The sequence below is a fragment of the Aptenodytes patagonicus genome, chromosome 1, assembly GCF_965638725.1.
Source record: "Aptenodytes patagonicus chromosome 1, bAptPat1.pri.cur, whole genome shotgun sequence".
Lineage (NCBI taxonomy): Eukaryota > Metazoa > Chordata > Aves > Sphenisciformes > Spheniscidae > Aptenodytes > Aptenodytes patagonicus.
Genome location: NC_134949.1, coordinates 49,164,068 through 49,182,031, shown reverse-complemented (window position 1 = coordinate 49,182,031; position 17,964 = coordinate 49,164,068). Strand labels below are relative to the sequence as shown.

The window sequence follows — 17,964 nt, the reverse complement described above, 5'->3', positions numbered from 1 at the left end:
CAGAGTTTCTACTTTTATGCTGGATATTTTTATTTGAACTTTCTGTTGCACAGTACTCACTAATAGTTTAAAAATGTCCAAACCTTCATTAGATTTGTTCTTATTTCTATTCCTGTACATCTGAAATCCTACTTTGTTTAGACATGCACTGAGCACACTGTGCTAACGTTGGCTAGTCATTATCTCCTGTTTCAAAGGAAAATGGCTTACAAGGAATTACAGTATATACAATGACCTGTATACAGTTATTTAACTAGTCAAAAATGTAACCATCATCTTTAAGATAATTAATTCATTCTGGTCTGTTTGAAACTGGCAGAAGTCTTCCTTGTGCATCCAGCTTAAATTATTCATTTTGCTAGTGATCCTAATGTAAATTTAAAGATGATGTGGTTGAAGCTATTAATATACTCTTAGTATGTATCACAGTGTCTGAAGCTCTGAAAGCTTCACCATGGTTTAATGAACATTTTTATACAAAGATACAGCAAAGACCAGAGGATATCGACCCATTTCCATGTGTTTCTGGATTCCAACAGCAGCTGGAAGGATTCCAGAAGTCTCACTCAAGAGGTGTCTGATTCTCTTGTGTGAAAATTATGGGGGGAAAAAAAACAACTTTCTAATCCCTTACCCAGCTTTAACCTGTCTATCAGTAATTAAAAATAAGTTCTGTAGTTGAAGGCTTTGTCCCACTGAACAAAATGGGCAAAATCCATCATGTTTCTTAGGGCAAGGATTTCATCTCTCACATATGTTTATTTTTGTCAAGTAAGTCCTTAGCTGTTGTAATTGCACCTTTTTAACATCCAGAATGAATCAAATGGACTAAAACACTCAGTCTCATTTAGAGTGGCATAACCTTGTAACCTTGTCATATATTGGCATTATATTACATTACATAAATATATATATTTAGACATTCCCTACCTTTCCATTTCAAACTGAATTCTGTCCAATATTCAATGTATTTCTTTTTTTTTTTTTTCCTAGTCCTGATGATTCAAAGCACTGAGCTGGGATGTGGTTGGGGAAGAGGAATTTTATTTTGTAGAATAAAGAAGTAAATATCCTGTAATTCAGAGAAACAACTAGCTATTGATTTCCTCAGAGGAGAATGATCTTAGGTCTAGTACTTTCAGCATTAAACATAAGAAAATTCTGGAGCCAAAACTAGGAAGTTTTCCTTAGTACATGTTTAACCCATGTTCTTACCACTGTCCTCCTTCTTGGGAGTACAGAGTAACCCCAGGCCAAATTTGACCTGCTGGCATAAGAAGTAGTTGTTATGAAAGCCAGAGTCAGGTAAAAAGAAAAAAAGAAGATAACCATCAATGATCTTAACATGGACCTCAATCTTGTTGTTCAGTCTGGCATAACACACTTGTCTGTTAGACCTCAGAGTGATTGGGCTTCCTTGTTTATAGTCCTGCTCTTATTTTTAGGTACATTATCAGGGATCTCAGCCTGCTTCTGTGCAGTAGTGTATCCCAGCTATTGTATTCTGTTCCCTGTACACTTATGACAATAGCTATGATTGTGTTGTGTTCCTGTGTTCAGATTAAAAGGATCATGTGGAACACTGCGAAGTAATGTGAAATCAAGGTAATTTTTTTAATGAGGGAAATAAAAAAAAAGTCTTGTTCATTTTCAGCATAGGATGGGAGACTGCCTTTTATTCCTTGGCAATTTTACAACTCTAGATTAATAATTTATTTCTATTTGCAAAGCTAATTTGAAATCCTCAAATCAGAGGGCTTGTCTGTTTCATGAATATTGTATACAGCAAATCTGGGCTTCTGCAGCTTAAAAATTTAAACTATTTTGTGTCATCTTTGGATATTTTTATCATCTGTTGAGGTGCTGAAATGAGCATCTCTCTTGACCTTCTTTCAAGCTGAGTTCTATGTTTTACCCTAGGATTTTGTAAAAGAAAATGGTCACCTTTATGAAGAAGGTCGCTTCATTCCTGAGGATTTTTTTAGGCACTTTAATAGTACCATTGAGGTCTACAAGGAGTTTGCAGACACGTTGGATAAGAATGACTGTATTCTGCCTTCAACAGTAGAAACACCAGAGAATGGTAAAATGGCTCTCAATTTGGGGAACAGAATCTATGTAGATATAAATGGGTGATTTTCCTTTGATTTCAGAGATGCTAAAGATCTGATGCTGTACCTCCATGTCTCCTTTTTACTGCCAGTTAAATTGCTACCAACACCGAAGCTTGTACTTCTGTTCTAAGTTGAGTTCTATCTGGCAGTAAAACTAGTGCCATCGTTCCTAGTGACACCATTCCTTAATATAATCCAAATAACCTCACAATACTCTGCTCTGTTTCTTTTCATCCCAAATACATCCTGGATTGTCTTTTTACATTGTTCTTCTTATTTTCTATTAATGCTCTATTTAATTTTTGTAAGGCAGTAAAGGAGCCTACGATTGCACTACTGACAGGATAGGAAGCTAGGACAAGTAGTAAATTGCAGCACAGCCTCAAGTCACCTCCATATTCATCCCATCCCTCCTGAAAAGGGCCATGTTTACTTCATTTAAAAATTTTAACAAGCTCAAGTCAGGCTCCTGCAGTTCATTCTCATCCTTCCAGTAAATGGATGTTTTGTATTCTCTTTTCTTTTACTCTCTCTAGTGACAGCTATTAGCTTTTTAATTAGGGCAATGTATCCAGTTGCCCAGTTACACCAGTAGTAACTAGAAGTAGATCGGTTCCATAACCTAAGAACTTGTTTAAAGCAATTGCTTTTCCAGAATAGCTGTTCAGCAGCAGTTCAGTGTGTAGACACATCTGCCTCTTAATAAGACTGCCTTTTTTGGCTTAATCCACTTTATAAACAGCCCTATAGCCAGATTTTTAAAACAGCCCTATAGTCACATCAGAGTAGCCCTATAGCCCATCATCTTATATAGAGGGAACTGTATTTTAAGTTACATAATGCTGACACACTCATTTTCTATTTAGATTCCAGAGTCGCTGTCACAAAAACATTTTTGTTTCCTCCTGTTGCTGCCAGCTCCCTTAGGAATGACAGCATTGGCAGTAACGCTAGCAGTAACAGTAAGTACAAGTGATTGAATTAATATATGTGTCTCCATTTTGTTCTGGTAGCTGGTTGTTACAAGAGCTCAGAGGAAAAGAATGTCATTAATTGTGCAAATTAATGGAAAGTTACTTGTGCCTGATGGTGTACCATGTGTTTCTCGGCTGTCATACCAAAATGCAATGAATTTATCTAATCAGAATTTAGAGATGCTATTGAGTTACAATGATGTGACAGCTCTCTACAACTTGGAGAGGGCAGGTCTCTTCGTTTTGGCTGTCATGAGGTCTCACTAGTCATATGGCCTCAGCAAACTTGGCTGTCCCAGACACCGCATTTTAACTCTCAGAAAAGGAAGTTGCTCCAAACAAACAGAATAGCTGTCCTAAATCAGGCCCAGGATACTCACATGGACAAAGAGATTGCCTGTACATTGCATTTTGACAGTACTGTCAATCCCAAGCTTGACACCAAACCTGGAGACAGTCCCCGTGTTTGCTTGCTGTAGTCACAGTAGGGCCAGCTCCACAGGCAGCATGCTTTCGGTTGAGGTCAAGGATGAAGTCACTACACTTTTGACAGGCTGTAATCTTCCCTCTGGCATGTCCATCTCTATGTTTCTCATGTGTCTTGGTCAGTGTATTACATGACTGGTCACTGACAGATAAGAGAGTCTGGAATTGTTGCTGTAAGAGCCTCAACATTACCTGTCACGAGGTCAGAAGGGGTATAGGAGTCTGAGGTGAAGAGAAACAGCGAAGTTTCAGGGGCTTTTAGTGACATCATGTACAACAAAGTGAATACTCTCTGGAGCTTTCCATGTGAACAAAAGAAGGGGATTTTCTTTAGAGGTTCCCGAAAGCCATTAGAGCTTAACCATGTTGTTGTTTCCCTTGTTCCTGTTTCCTGGATGCATCAGGATGACGTGTCTCTCTTTTACAATTTCCCCCTTTCACTTCACAAGCATCCATGTTATCTAAATGTGTGATGATGAAGTGTGTGGCTGGTACTCCTTGTGCTTCAGAAAACATGGGCAAGGAGGCAGCCTGATGTAGCCTGGTGGACACGACAGTAGGTCCTGATGGTGGGACAGATACTAAGATTGAGTTTCTTCTCATGCTCCTTCTGTTGGGAATGCGTAATCTAGTTATTCTCTGTGTTTTTATCACCATGCATGCTATCTCTTAGTTGGCTTACAGCTGCTGTCAGATTTGAAGCCCTTCCTGATTGCTTTCTAATTAAGAGAAGGTCTTAAGTCATCATTCCCCAGAACCCTCTGAGTAGAAGGTTGGAACAAAAACCACCTTCGACTCCTGGCTGCCAGCCTGCCTCTCTGGAAAAGAGAAGTCTCGCTGCCATAAATTCCTCACCAAGATGTCACAGAGCTGGCTGCAAACAACCTGATGAGCCCAGGGCCAATTATGAGGCACCAGGAGGGGGCTAAAGAGCACATACCCGTCTCTCTCACGTCTGAACATGTGATAATTTTTGCTGTCATTGCTAGAGGAAGAATATTTATCTGCAGCCTGAAGCAATGGGAATGGATCAAGGAGCCAAAAGAAAGACAGATAGATTACAGGAGCAGTTCAGATGAAAGGAGTTTGACCAGTACAGTAACAGGAGGGATGCCGGGCAGCGCAGCGGAGTGTGGCACCTGTGTCTGTACTGTGGAGGGGAGTACAGAAGCAGGTTTATTAATCTTGTTTTGTAACTGGAACTGATAATCAAGTAGGAAAAAAGCCTAATTAAAATAATGCAGTAAGTCAAAGAAATTGCTTGGCTGGCCATATGCCGTACAGGTGTGTTTTAACTGATTATCATTCTCTTAAGCAATTTATTGGAAAATTGGATATCAGTTAACAGCCTTTTGTAGAAATGACATGAGGACTGCATGTCTGGGGCTGGGGATAGTTTGAACTCGTAATCAGATTAAATTACATTAACTTGGACATTGGATGCTGACTGGTTAGACTTTAGCTATTTGTTTGGAGTTTTTTGCAGGGAGGGACCTGTGGCATCTTTATTGGCATCTCTGTCTTATTCCCTGAAAATGGTCTTCAGTACTGATTTTAGTTTTGTCTTGGTTTTATTGCTGAGTAAGTTTTCTTTTTTACTTAATCCCTGCCTTCTTGGAAGGAAGAACAATGAATAAACCTTATTACTTCCCATGTGAAGACTCCCCAGCACAGGAGACCCTGTCTGCTGGCTTCAGTACTGTTCTCAGAACAGCACTACTAGATTCAAATTTCAATAAGGAAAACATTTGGAGAAGAGGGGAAACCTGAAAAAAGCATCTCCAGACACAAACTATAGCAATTTTTTTTTAAATGACCCTCTTTAATTTAAAACAGTTTTAAATTGAGCTTTTTTAAATTTATGGTTTCTAGACCATTTAGAAGCATTCACTGTTTGCAGAAGAACCCCTCCAGATTAATAATAAATTTTGAATCTATTAATAAAGTAGTCTGTGTAGTCAGATGACTTGAATTGCTCTTAATTCTAAATTCAACTTAGACAAACCTGAAGTGCATCATCTAATAAAATCATTTGTGAAATAATTATCGTAGAAATTCTATATAATATAAATTAAATTACTTTTTTTGTTTTTGCTACATTTGTTGAAAGAGTCATATTTCATTTCATTGTTATTACACAACAATAAAATTAAACTACTGTAATAGAGTAGAATCTTGACTAAATCTACACCAAAAGTCTTACCCCAACTAAGTGTAAAATGGAACAATTATCCCATTCTAATTTTTTTTGAATGGCAGTAGTGCTGTTTTCATCCTTGTGATACTGAATGTAGATCTGTGACATGTTCCCACTCCATCTTTTCCCCCATAAAATTCTCAAAACACTACCACCACCACCACCAATTTATTTAGGCCGATTTGTTTTCTTCTCTTTGTGTTACATGACTGTAGTCCAATTTAAATTCCAATTAACTGTTTAAGTCCCAGTCTCATTGATATTTTTCTGGACTAGTATACCATGCATAGTCTAGAAAATTCAGATGAGATGGTTCCTATATAAAGAACAAGTGTCAGCGTAAGAAGTCTTGAGTCCTGATCTCTTCTTTCAGCGTTTGAACCAAACAATAAATAGTTCCCATCAGATGAATCTCATGTTGCTCTGATTAAAGCTTGAACTTACTAGCTGTTACTAACACTTCTCACTCAATTTAGTGCCACGATATTATTTATATTTTCATGGAAAATTCAGTGGTGCTTTCTTCCATTTTTCCCTATAATTTCCTCACAATAAATTAGCTTTATTATTCAGTACTGAACAGCTCAAAGGATGTGTAAACACAGAGATTTCTATAACTGTTTTTAGGAAGAAGATCTACTTTTATAATTAAGCAAAGAATACCATAGTTTAATGCAGTAATTGCACAACAATTTGGAAATATTCACCCATGGTTTAATGCAATTGGTGTTGCCTTCTGTGCCTTTGTTCCTTTGTTCCAACTTTATAGTTAATGGGAAACCCTAATGAACAGGTGAGAGCTGCTGTGTATTTTCATAGATAAGATCTTGTGGTAATTGTGTTGGAGCTGAGCAGAGGTAAACTGAAAATTCCTTTGAGGTATATATGGCAAAAAAATTGAGCCAGTGCTTTGAATCATAATTGGTTGCTAAACCTACACACATGGCTCAAGGTGGAGAGCAGCTCAATAACTTCATTGTGTAGCTGAGTGGCTTTTAATGTAAACATATTTTGTTCTCAGATTAATACCCCAATGTCCATGAAGACTAGACATAAATCTACATCAGATGAGCTCACTTCCTAAGGGTTTCTTCCATAAGGTGCAGAGTAAGAGCTCTGAGAGGTGCTGGCCTGCTTCCACTCCCCTTTTGCAGCTTGCTGGATAGAGTCCATTTTAAGTGAATAATATACTAACTGCAAAGCCAGCAGTTCCTCTGGTGTTGCCCAAGGAGTTCACAAAGTTACTGATACACCTGATTCCTCCTATTCCTTTTTCTACTCTGTCTTTACAACTGCTGGGAGTGGGAATCTTTCTGTGTAGAGCTCTAAAGTTTCTAACAGAGGAAAAGGTTCCTATGGAAGGAATAAAAACCTATTGGCAGCCAGCTTGCTTTCCTTATCTCCCTTTTCTTCATTAGGACACAGGTCCCCAGGAGTTTCTCCAGACTGAAAATTCTCCAACCTGTTCTGTTTTAGATGTTACTATAAATAAAACACATGAAGAAACCTGCCATGACTCATTTCATTCTCTCCAGATCTTTCAAGAGACTTTTTTCTGGACTTGGAAGTGAAATTAAATAATCTGTTGTTATTTGCTTTTTAAGGTAGTTATGGGTTACTTATCCTTCAAATTGATTGATACACTATCAAGTTATGAAAAAAATCAGTTGTCATTTATAAAAGGTAGGCTGGTGTCACAATTTAAAAGGTGTCACAATTTGACTGTATTTAGGTTCTGTCCCTGGGTTGCAGGTCCCCACATGGAAAGCTAATTATGAATTCCTTTTAGTTTTCCCTAAAAAGCATCTTCTCAGAAACCAGATTTTTCCACTTTTAGATACCTCATTGTAAAGGGAGCTCTTCTGTTGTCTAAGACTCTCTAAAGTTTGTGAAAAATAATGGTAAAAATGAGGGTGCTAGACTATCACTGATGGCCCTGCATACAGAACATTTCTCTAGAAATTAATGTAAAAATCAGCATGCTTGCCATGACATGCTGCCCAGCATTGCAGAGTAGGCAGAGGATTTTTGAGGTTATGCACTCTACCATAACATGTTCTCAAATAAATTACGCTCTATATGACCTGAAGAGTTTTTCCTTTGATTCTTATTTCACTTTTCCATTTTTTCTGAAGTTTGCAGGGAAAAATCCAGAAAACATGACCATCCCCATAGGATCTACATAATTCATTTGTATAACTCACTGGTCTCTCACTGGGAAGAATGGCTAATGATATTAGACAAATCAGCATCACATTTTTCTTGACTAGAGCACAAGAGCAATATAGGAATTTTCTTCTGAGAATATGCTGAGAATACAATTCAGATAAAGTAATGACAGGAAATTTTTTTTGAGATGTTCAGGCTGGCTCTACCCTACTTGAGTTTGTCCAGATTTCTTGAAGGTCAGTTCTGCAAGCAAACCTCCTCTATGCCTAATCTGGGATGGACAGTTTGAGAAAAGATATGCCCCTCCAGTTAATTTCTGCTCTTGGTTTTAATGTCCAAGCAGACAGAGGCAGACTAATCGATAGCCTCTCTTTTTCAGCTGATGTTCACCTCCATAGAACTTTGTCTGCTATCTTTCCCTTCTCCTTTGTAGACAGATTTCTTTCACGGTACACTAGCATCAGTTCTGCTTGACCGATGTTTCCTTTTAGTGTGTCGAGTCTACCAGATGTAAGTAAAATTCAAGCCCCTATAGTAAGAACCTAGAGTTTGTAAACAGTGTATGAGATACAGAGATATATGTAGTATATAGGTATATAAGATAGAGACTTTTTGTTTTCTTACTTTTTAGTTCTGTCTACCACAAGTCTATAGAAAACAGCTGAATTTCAGAGATAAAAAGAATATTTGTATAACAACTTGCAAAATGTCAACCAGAAAATCTCAGAGAGTTGAAAATGAGTTGCTAGTTAATTATGGGAATGCTCCTTTCTAAACTAAAGTGTATTCTTACAGGCTGTTTAATAATGTACTAAATGCACATTGCTTGACCCAGTATATCATACTGTACGTGCTTAGACATTTGCTGTTTGCATGAGTGACACAATTTTCTAGTGCTATCAGTCCATTTTCATTTCTGTATCTAATCACCTACACTTTTCCAGTGCTTACAGTTTGGTTCTTTTCCTGTAATCTGACAGTACACCCACCATTAGAGCTGCAGACACCAAATCTTGCAATGAACCAAAACTGGGTGGATGGTGTCTAAACTAGCCATCTCCTGTGGCTCGCTTTGCATTTCAGAAGGTGGATCCCAGGGTCACTCCATAAGACTTTTCACATCCTGCTGTTGATTAAATAACTGGAGGGCCACATTTTAGTCTCAGCATGCATACAGCTCCCTGTGAGGGGAATGGAATTGCTTGTGTACATAAAAGACTAGGATTGGGGCTCTTCTGTATAAAATGTAAAAAGCTATCAAGAAATGGTAGCAACAAAATAACACAGAGCTAGACTTCAAGGTACAAGGGTTTGATCTTACTGAAGTCAGCGGGACCTTTCCAGACAGACATTAGAAGTGAAATCAGGCTTATTTTGTTAAATTAACCTACCTCGAGAGGCCTCATGTTGGTCGTTCATTAGTGGCAAGGCAAAGTGTCTATCTGCAGTCAGTGGGATGTGTCTTATGGAATTTAACCAAATGCACGAAGTGACAGATATATTCTCTTCTAATGAATTATGTTGTGTTACAAAATAAGACCTTTAAAAATTGATAAACCCAAAACTTTGAAGTGCGGGAAAGAGAAAATTCTCTATAAATGACAAAAAGAGAATTAGTGTTGGTACTATTCAACACAGCTGTTTCAGAAATGGGAAGAGCATCCTTGTGGTCAAAAATTTCCTGTGAGATTTTGCATGAAGTGCACCTCGTACACAACGCTGTGAAGTATCTGTTCTGCTATTTAAGATGCTGTCATGTAGGTGGTGCATAAAAGTGCTCTTGCTTATAGTGTTGCCCTGAAGATAGTTTTCTGCTATAAATCTGTCTTCACTAACGAGAACATCTGTAATTACAGAAGAGGCACTTGGCTTCATTAGCAGCTCCAGCCTGCAAGGGATCAGCATAGCACTGACATCATTGCTGTCTCTTCTTATTGGCTTTGTTTTGGGAGCCATATACTGGAAGGTAAGAAATATTACATTTAATTGTTTACATAGTGATACTACATTTCTTAGCTATGGGGAGGCAGGAAGAACCATTCTGCATTTGAAAGCAGGAGACATCTCTTTTGATCTCCACTGAACTGTGTGACATGCAAATGTAAATCTAGGTTGCCAAATTCTTGAATTCCACCATCAAAGTGCAAATCCTGTCTTATCAGCATGATAGCTGTCTAATTGGAAATTAAAAACATGGGATTCCCCCAATTTCCCAGTTCTTCTATTATATCTTGAGAAGAGGATTCTTTTGCTTTTGCCCCTTGTGCCCCTGCCTACAATGCAAAGGCTTTGATAGTAAAATTATACCAGTAGCAGATGTATGTTAGAGGACAAGATTTGGCCTACATTTTGCAAGATGACTTTGATATTGAAAATCTGAAGCAAACAAACATATAACAGTTGTTTAGGGGGTTGTTAAAGAAAGCTTTAGAATATTTATATTTAATGCATTTTCTTCCTAGAAAACACATCCCAAATCCAGACCAGAAAGTGATGAAACTATACAGTGTCATGACTGTCAAGAGGAAAATGAGATAAGGTATGTTGTTTTACTTTATGTACATATATAAAATGTAAGTTTATCTTTGAGAGATACTTCCTGAAGGTTTCTCTCTAGCTCTAAGACCCAAACACAGGGTCTTGATGTAGAGGCAAAATGTGTGCTTAGGGTGTGTCCTTTGAAGGAGATCCTAGTTTAAATATAAAAATTGATATGGAGGAGATTTCTGTATACAAAATTTTATTAACAGGATATTACCTTTACTTCATCTGTCCTTAATCCCACTGTGAGAACGGATTGCTGAGACCTACAGGGGAAGAAACAAAAAAAAGTGAATTTTGTAGTTTGCTGTGTGGGGTAAAGCTAGGTTGATATTATGTAAATAAATAGAAAACTGTGTCTTCCTGGCTGTGCTTCTAAATCCTTTAAAAATTTTTTTACATTAACATTTTTTATGTTCTTTCACCTTTTTACATTCCCCAGGATATGTATATATAAGCATCTATGTTTTCCAGGGGTTTTTTTGATGTTCATAGAAAGTTAATGAGAACTCATTCAAATCATAACAACTTCATAAGGTCATCCTGAAATGATTCACGGCTCTATTCATACTTAAACAATGCTTTATCTGATTTTTAAACAGAAAAAAAATCACTGTAACTCAGACAATCAAATATACCTTAGAAATAACAGTTGAAGACATTCAAAGTTGCTTGGACGTGACTTGGGCAAAGAAATCTGTGAAATTCAGAAAAGGACTTAGGGATATTTTAAGATAGAATAGTTCATGCTAAAGCATTTTGAGAGTATTATTTAACCTCATATTTCAGGGTGTTTGGTCAAATTTTAACTATGAGGGATTAAGGGAAAGATCTGATGCAGATGGCAGAAGGACAGATCTTATCCTTGTAGGCTTCTCACACTGTGTGAAATGCCTGGTGCTGCCCACTGTTGAAGGCAGGAGTAGGTGAGGTTCTGATCTAGCAGTTTTGGTCACAGGAGCTGAAATTTTCAGTGTTTAAACCTTCTAGAATAATACAGTCTTATAACAAATTTTCTTCATGTACAGTACATAGAATGGTAGACTGTGTATTCACCAAGTATAATATTAGCTGCTACAAATAACTCGTCCCGCACCTCATCCTCACAGGTATTAAACTTGTGAAATGAAATGTGCATCTTACTTTTAACTTCACAGGAAATACAAAATATTGCTTTATAGGAGGAAAAGAGGAAAGAGGAAACAGAACAATTAGTTAAATGCAAGAGGTGGCCTTAACAGGAAATTTAAACAGGTTACATTCTCCATCAGATGTCTTAAATATATGGCGTATGTTTTTTTCTCCCTCTTCCCTGAGAAATTTGTAATATTCCTCTATAACTAGGAAGACCTATTAGCAAACAAAAATTCTAATGCTTCAGGTTCCCTTTTATTACATGTAAATGTTTTTATTGTAACTAACTGATAGTACCTTCCATTCTATTTCCTTGAAACACTAGCACTCTAGTAATAAAGTACCTTTTTTTTCAGTATGTTGCAGCAAAAAGAAAAAGAACATCTACAAGTGTAGCTGTTGCTTTTTCTCCCTCAACACTGTTACTGTTTCGTGTACTGGTAAGTTGTTACTGTTGAGAGTCTTACCATTGGCTTCATAACTTTTGGCTGCTGAAATATAAAGTGATTCAGAATCCATTTTGGGAAAAATAAAATAAAACTTGTTATCAGTAGGCTTCACTTGTACCTAAGATCTTTAGCTGCTAATGTAAATAATTCTGTATCATTAATTTAGGCATCTGACTTTTAACCTGAATGTTACAAAATAAAATACGCCGGAATTCCAAAATGAAGGACAGCTACTGCTTCTCCTTTTTGGCGTGAGCGCCAATATGGAGAAGTCTTGAGCTGTTGTCCTACAGCTGTTTCAAAGCAGCATGACCTAAAAAACACAATCCTTAAACTAGCAGGTGAGTGTAGGAGAACGGGCCAAGTAGAGCTGAGCTTCTATTAATTGTTGTTTACTCAGCACAGTTTGCAGTCTCTGTAGCCTTATCAGATACATCATTCTTGCTTTAGTACGTAAGAGTGAGCAGCAAAGGTGAGTGAGCTTTCTCGGTCCCAGCTGTCCTCTGCAGAACGGTGCACATCTCTGGCAATGGGCTTCTTACCGCAGGAGTTCTGCTGTACTTAACCCACGGCATCTCTGGCATGGGTCTGGAAGATTCAGGCAGCACTGAATGCTTCATTTTATCACATGGGTGGAAAGAGCAGTGTAAGATCATAACAGGCAATCCAGGTTTTACAGTTTATCCTGTAGCAGTCACTCTCAGGTGTATTCCAGAGTGTTCGTTGTGATCTAGTTAGCTACAACTTGAGAGATTTCCAGTCTCCTCAACTGCTTTGTTCTAACATCTGCTCACTGAGAAGGGGAAATCATCACTGCATGGGACAAGTCATTTGATTTTTCAAAAGATGTAAACTCAGTTTGATATTGGCTTGTCCAGATGACTTCAAAGGGAAGTTTGCTGCCAGAGATTACCAGATACCAAAATGCACAAACATAACAGTTCTGTAAAACTGTGAGAGTTGTTTCATCACCATAGATGACATCAATGAGCTTTTGCAGGTACGTGTGTTCTTGGACCAGGAAAGTACATCTTATAACAGTAATTTTTGTTTCAGAATAAAGGAATGTCTATGCAAGTGTCATTGAATTTATCTATTTCCAAAATTATAAGAAAAAATGTCTATTTATATGTCTATGAAAAGCTCTACTGTTTAGTAATACAGAGAGGAAAACTAAACAGCAAAATTATAGTTTCTGTTTTTCTCTTCAGGCAGGTAACAGTTCCATGTTCGCTTCATAAATGAAGCAGTTTTAAGCACATTCATATTCCTTCTGGAGTGACAGACTGAGTCTGCATCTGTTGTTGCTGCCCATGACTCCATAGACATGATATAGAAATGAGGACAATTTGTGTTTGTTACTGTGAAACCAACACTGAATTGAACAACGACAAGAAGAGTGTGCACTTAGCAGGACTGTATCTCATGTGAATATCTACCTTGTGTGGCATTTGGGGATTTTTAATTGCATTAATATTTGCAGCTGACTGGCAAACAAAGTACCTGTACTGAACAAAATGCATCTTTCAAATGCCTCCAACTATGTGTATAATCATTGAAAGTCATAAATACCTTTGCATCCTTAATTTAAGTTCAAGTTCTGTGTCCTCTACCTTACCTTGGTGTCTTCAGATGGAGTCCTCTGAACTGACAGAAAACGCAGAAATGGATACAGATAACATACTCTTCAATATTGTATATAAAACTTGAAAGCCAAGTCATGCTATGGACCTGTGTTCTAGCCTTTTACTTATAAGGAGCTGTGTTTATGCCTGGCAAAGGTCGTGTGTACAGCAACATGTGGTCTCTGTCAGGTGCCAGGTGGCTGGTTGCCCACCCCAGAAAGTCTCAAGAATTCATCAGCATTGGTGGTCTCTCTTCAGGAGAAGCAAATACTGAATGAAGACAAAGTAAACAGGAGGTGAATGTACCTCATGGAGCTTCGAAGCATTAAGAGTAACTGCTGGGTATGTGAACACTGGTGAAATTTCCAGCCATGCCAAGGGAAAGGAAAGGAAAGAGTCTGAATTGCGTTCAAACATCAGAATAAAGACAAACCCATGAAATGCATTTTAAATGCTGAAGAATCATGCCATTGATACCTTGTCTTTAAATATATAGCATAGAAAATCTGAAAGATCTTGAGAGTGTATTTAGCTTTTACTTACATCAGCTGTAATTAATGTTTGCATTGTGTTTTAAATGATTAGTAAGCTTTAATATCCTGGCATTCTCCACTCTTAAAGTTAATTCTCTCGAAACAAAAGAGAAAGGCTTTATTTCCCACTTGTCTTCTGCATCTATTGCTGTTATAGCATCCATGGAATCTGTACAGGACTGATGTACAGACATGCATTTTCAAGTAAATCCTAAAAATACCATGATAAAAGTTACAAGTGTAGTTGTGCATCTTTTCATCCTGGCTCTTTCCAGATAATGGGTATGAATTATTTATCTGTATTAGGGGTTTGTACTTCAGAAGGTAAAGGTGGCTCACTTCAGATGACAAACTGTCATCTGTCATCAAACTGACCAGGTCAGCAAGAGTTTTAGTTTAAGTAACTTGAAAACTTAGAAAAAAAAAACCACACCAGCCTTTTAATGTTTTGCATAAAGTTGGAGTTCTCTTTAAAGTATATTGTTACTTAATTTTTTAAGAGTTCTTGTGGAAATTTAAATCATCTGCTGAATTTTCTGAGAACCATGCATAAAAGGAATATGATATAGATATAATATATACATGTGTGTGTGTGCATGTGTGTGTGTGTGTATTATTGGTAAAACTGATTCACCTTTCATACTTCCCAAAAAGAAAAAAACTCAAAACCTTACTATGTTTGATGACAGAGCTTATGTGTGCATGTAGCCACTCTGCATGGAATTTTGACCCTACTGAGATCAATGTCAAAACTTCTTGTTTTGAAATTGACATTTCACTGATACAAGGATTTGATCATGGGGAACTATTTTTTATTTATACTGAGGCCTTTTTGCACTTCCTGGGTGTCAGAAAAGGGTCCTCAAGTCCTTCTCAACTGGTATAAATTAGCATAGTTCCATTAACGTTAACAGAGCTTTGGGGTTTGCATCATCTGAGGAACTTCTCTTAGACTAGATCAAAAGAAGCTTAATGTGAGAATTAGGCCTTCATTTTTATTCAGAAGATGCTGGAGCACTCACCACTTAATACGAAATAATCAAGGTTGCTCATCACTTCTAAAAAGCAAGTGCATTGCAAATTTTAGCTCTGCAAAAATTAAACAACAGAATCCCCCATCTGCAGCTCAGTCTCATTTGACATTGTGTAGTTCTTTACTCACAAGGCCCTCAGACTTTGTGTTTCGAACTTATTTAAGAGTTACCCTGAAAGAAATGTCAGCATGACCTAATTGATGGGAAATTTGTACCTTTTTCGTAATGTGGGGAATAACTGCATACTGATTTTGACAGAGCGAAAAAGTATCCACAGTAAATGGAAGCAGTTATCCTTATGCATTTTACAAAAACCTAAAATACTTCATGTTGATATACAATACATTCTTAAAGCAAGCTTATGCATTTGAAGTTTTACAGTATTTTTCTTAGATTCAGTTAAACAAAAATGTGTGTGTTAATGTTCTTTGTTCATAAGAATGTTAGTTTTCCTGAATGCGTTTTTTCCAGAAAATCAAATACACAATAATGTTGCACATTGGTGTGCCCCAAATTATACTTTGATATTCAAAATGCATGAAGTTTTAGGCTCCTTAGTCTACTGGTCAATACTAAAGAAAATATGAGTTGTAAATTGAAACATACATTAAACCCAGATAGACTGCTGCAAAATGTTCAACTTCCAAGAGTAACATCTTAAAATAGTAGGTAAGTCACTTTCAAATAATGTCAGATACTTTAATCTCTTCTATGGAGCAAGGCAAATTTAAGGCTACATGAGAACAGAAAGAAAATTCATGTATAAACCTTCCAACCTCACATCACAAACATTGTTCTTTGAATATGCACCAAAGTAGTATGACACATGGAGTAGCAGAACTGTTGTTGGAGCTCATAGTTTTCCTGTTCTTCCCACCCCCTCTTGAGAGATCTGAACAAAACATTGTGTGTTCTCAATCATTTTGCAAAGCAGAAGGACACTTCTAGACATTCGTGGATACAGTGGATGGCACGGCACTTGGAAATGTGACCATGAAATTATTTGAAAATTTCTGTGCTCAGTTTGTCTACCCATTGAGGAGGCCCTTGCTTCAGATGTAGTGAAATTTTGAAAGACTACTGACTTGTGAGACATCTTTGAAATAAATGGAAATAGAGTAAGTTACTGTTCAGTGGTAGTAGGGATGACAGAAATAATCCTTTAATTGCTTCTTTATCCAGTTGTAAGCTGTTTAACTTCTGAAGAATGATAAGTTTTCCAGTCTTCTTTTTGGGTAGACACAGCCCATGCATTAACACAGTTAGAAAATTAACGCCCTTCTCTTAAAATGAAATTTGGGAAGAGTGAGTGTTGTATTTTTTATACAAATGTTAACCAAATTTAGTTTTCAGATATCTGTGGTTTTGTGAGAAACTAACATTTTTAGGTTTCCTTTGGAGCAGTTGAACTTTGCATGCAATTAATAGTGGCCTTGTGAGAATAAAAAGCAGATAGTGATATACTGAGTAACTCAATGTGTTACTTTAGATGTGTTTACTTGAATAAATTAATGGTACTTATTTCATCACAAGGTCATTTTATAAGTAAGCTTATAAAGTAAGCTTATAAAGTCATTTTATAAGTAAGCTTATAAAATGTGCTATACTATGGAGTATGTGTACAACCTGCACATTTTTTAAGTTCTGATCTTCACCAGCTGTTTTCTCTGTTGCTCTCTCTTTGTAATACACAGAAACTGTTCAGTACACACGACACAACTATTGAATTGAAAAGCTAACTGTATGTATAAAACACAGATATTTTGAGTTAGAGTTACATTTAAGAATTATCCAGCATTCTTCAATTCAGGAATCTGATTCAACTGTCTATTAAATGCAGATCTACAGTAATGGTGGCATGTTGCTATTATGTTATCAAATTGATGGAACGCGGAAACTTCAGGCTCTTTAGTGATAGAGACACAGACATTTGCTGGTTGTATCATGGGCAAATTCATTTATTTCAATGTAAATGTCAGCACAGTCTTGCATAGTTACATTCTGACTGAAGGTAATCAACAAAGTTTATAAAATGTGATGTGTATGTATATATGTGTCCTCTTAAAGATAGATGTTTTCCCTGATCCTTTTTTATACCAGTTCAAATTTGGAATTTACATTATATACATATACTTTATTGTTCTAAATAAAGATATTATGCACTGCCAAATAATTAGTATATTGCTTTGCGTCAGTCCTGTTTAAGACCTTTTTTTAAGTCCTGTCATCTCCTGGAAGAATTTTCTGCCAGAATGTATGCTACTAGATGCAGACTCCTTCATAATACACTTCATTTCTTAATCATGCATTTTGATGTGTCCTCATTATCAGCCTCTGGTGCTGATCCATAGTGTATCTGTGATTATGAAAATTACTCCAACTTCAGAATTAAAAGTTTCTTGTAGCTCCTTAATGAGCTTAAATTTTTTTGTGTGCCCTGCTTTAGGCAGTTTTTCACATCCCGTTCTTGCTATTAGACACATATTGGGATTTTAATTTAATCTACCACTAAAAAGTCTGAATGTTGTTGATGCACTTCTTTTGCAGTAAGTGGCATCTACCAATTCAAAAATTTATTACAAATAACAGGGTTTTCCAGCTGAGACCAGAGCTTATCCTGTCAGGATGGCATCCTGCCTTTTAGGTTTCAGCAGTTTATTGTGGCTTTTCAGTAAGAAGCCCAGGACAGGGGATGAGGTTGGGAGGAA

At 37.0% G+C, this 17,964-nt stretch overlaps 1 protein-coding gene across 2 annotated transcripts in view; it reads left to right on the top strand.

Annotated features, from left to right (window-relative positions):
• The window catches only part of KITLG (KIT ligand), a 57,985-nt gene extending 41,182 nt beyond the window's left edge, over positions 1 to 16,803 (top strand). The window contains exons 5-10 of one of the 2 annotated variants that reach the window (XM_076334157.1): positions 1,921 to 2,083; positions 2,981 to 3,076; positions 9,797 to 9,906; positions 10,403 to 10,479; positions 11,972 to 12,055; positions 13,276 to 16,803. In XM_076334157.1, coding sequence (XP_076190272.1) covers positions 1,921 to 2,083; positions 2,981 to 3,076; positions 9,797 to 9,906; positions 10,403 to 10,479; positions 11,972 to 12,011 — 486 coding nt within the window. In that variant the 3' untranslated portion in view covers positions 12,012 to 12,055; positions 13,276 to 16,803. The remainder of the gene's footprint in view (positions 1 to 1,920; positions 2,084 to 2,980; positions 3,077 to 9,796; positions 9,907 to 10,402; positions 10,480 to 11,971; positions 12,056 to 13,275) is intronic. The other variant, XM_076334166.1, reaches the window with a different exon arrangement.
• The last annotated feature ends 1,161 nt before the right edge of the window (positions 16,804 to 17,964 follow it).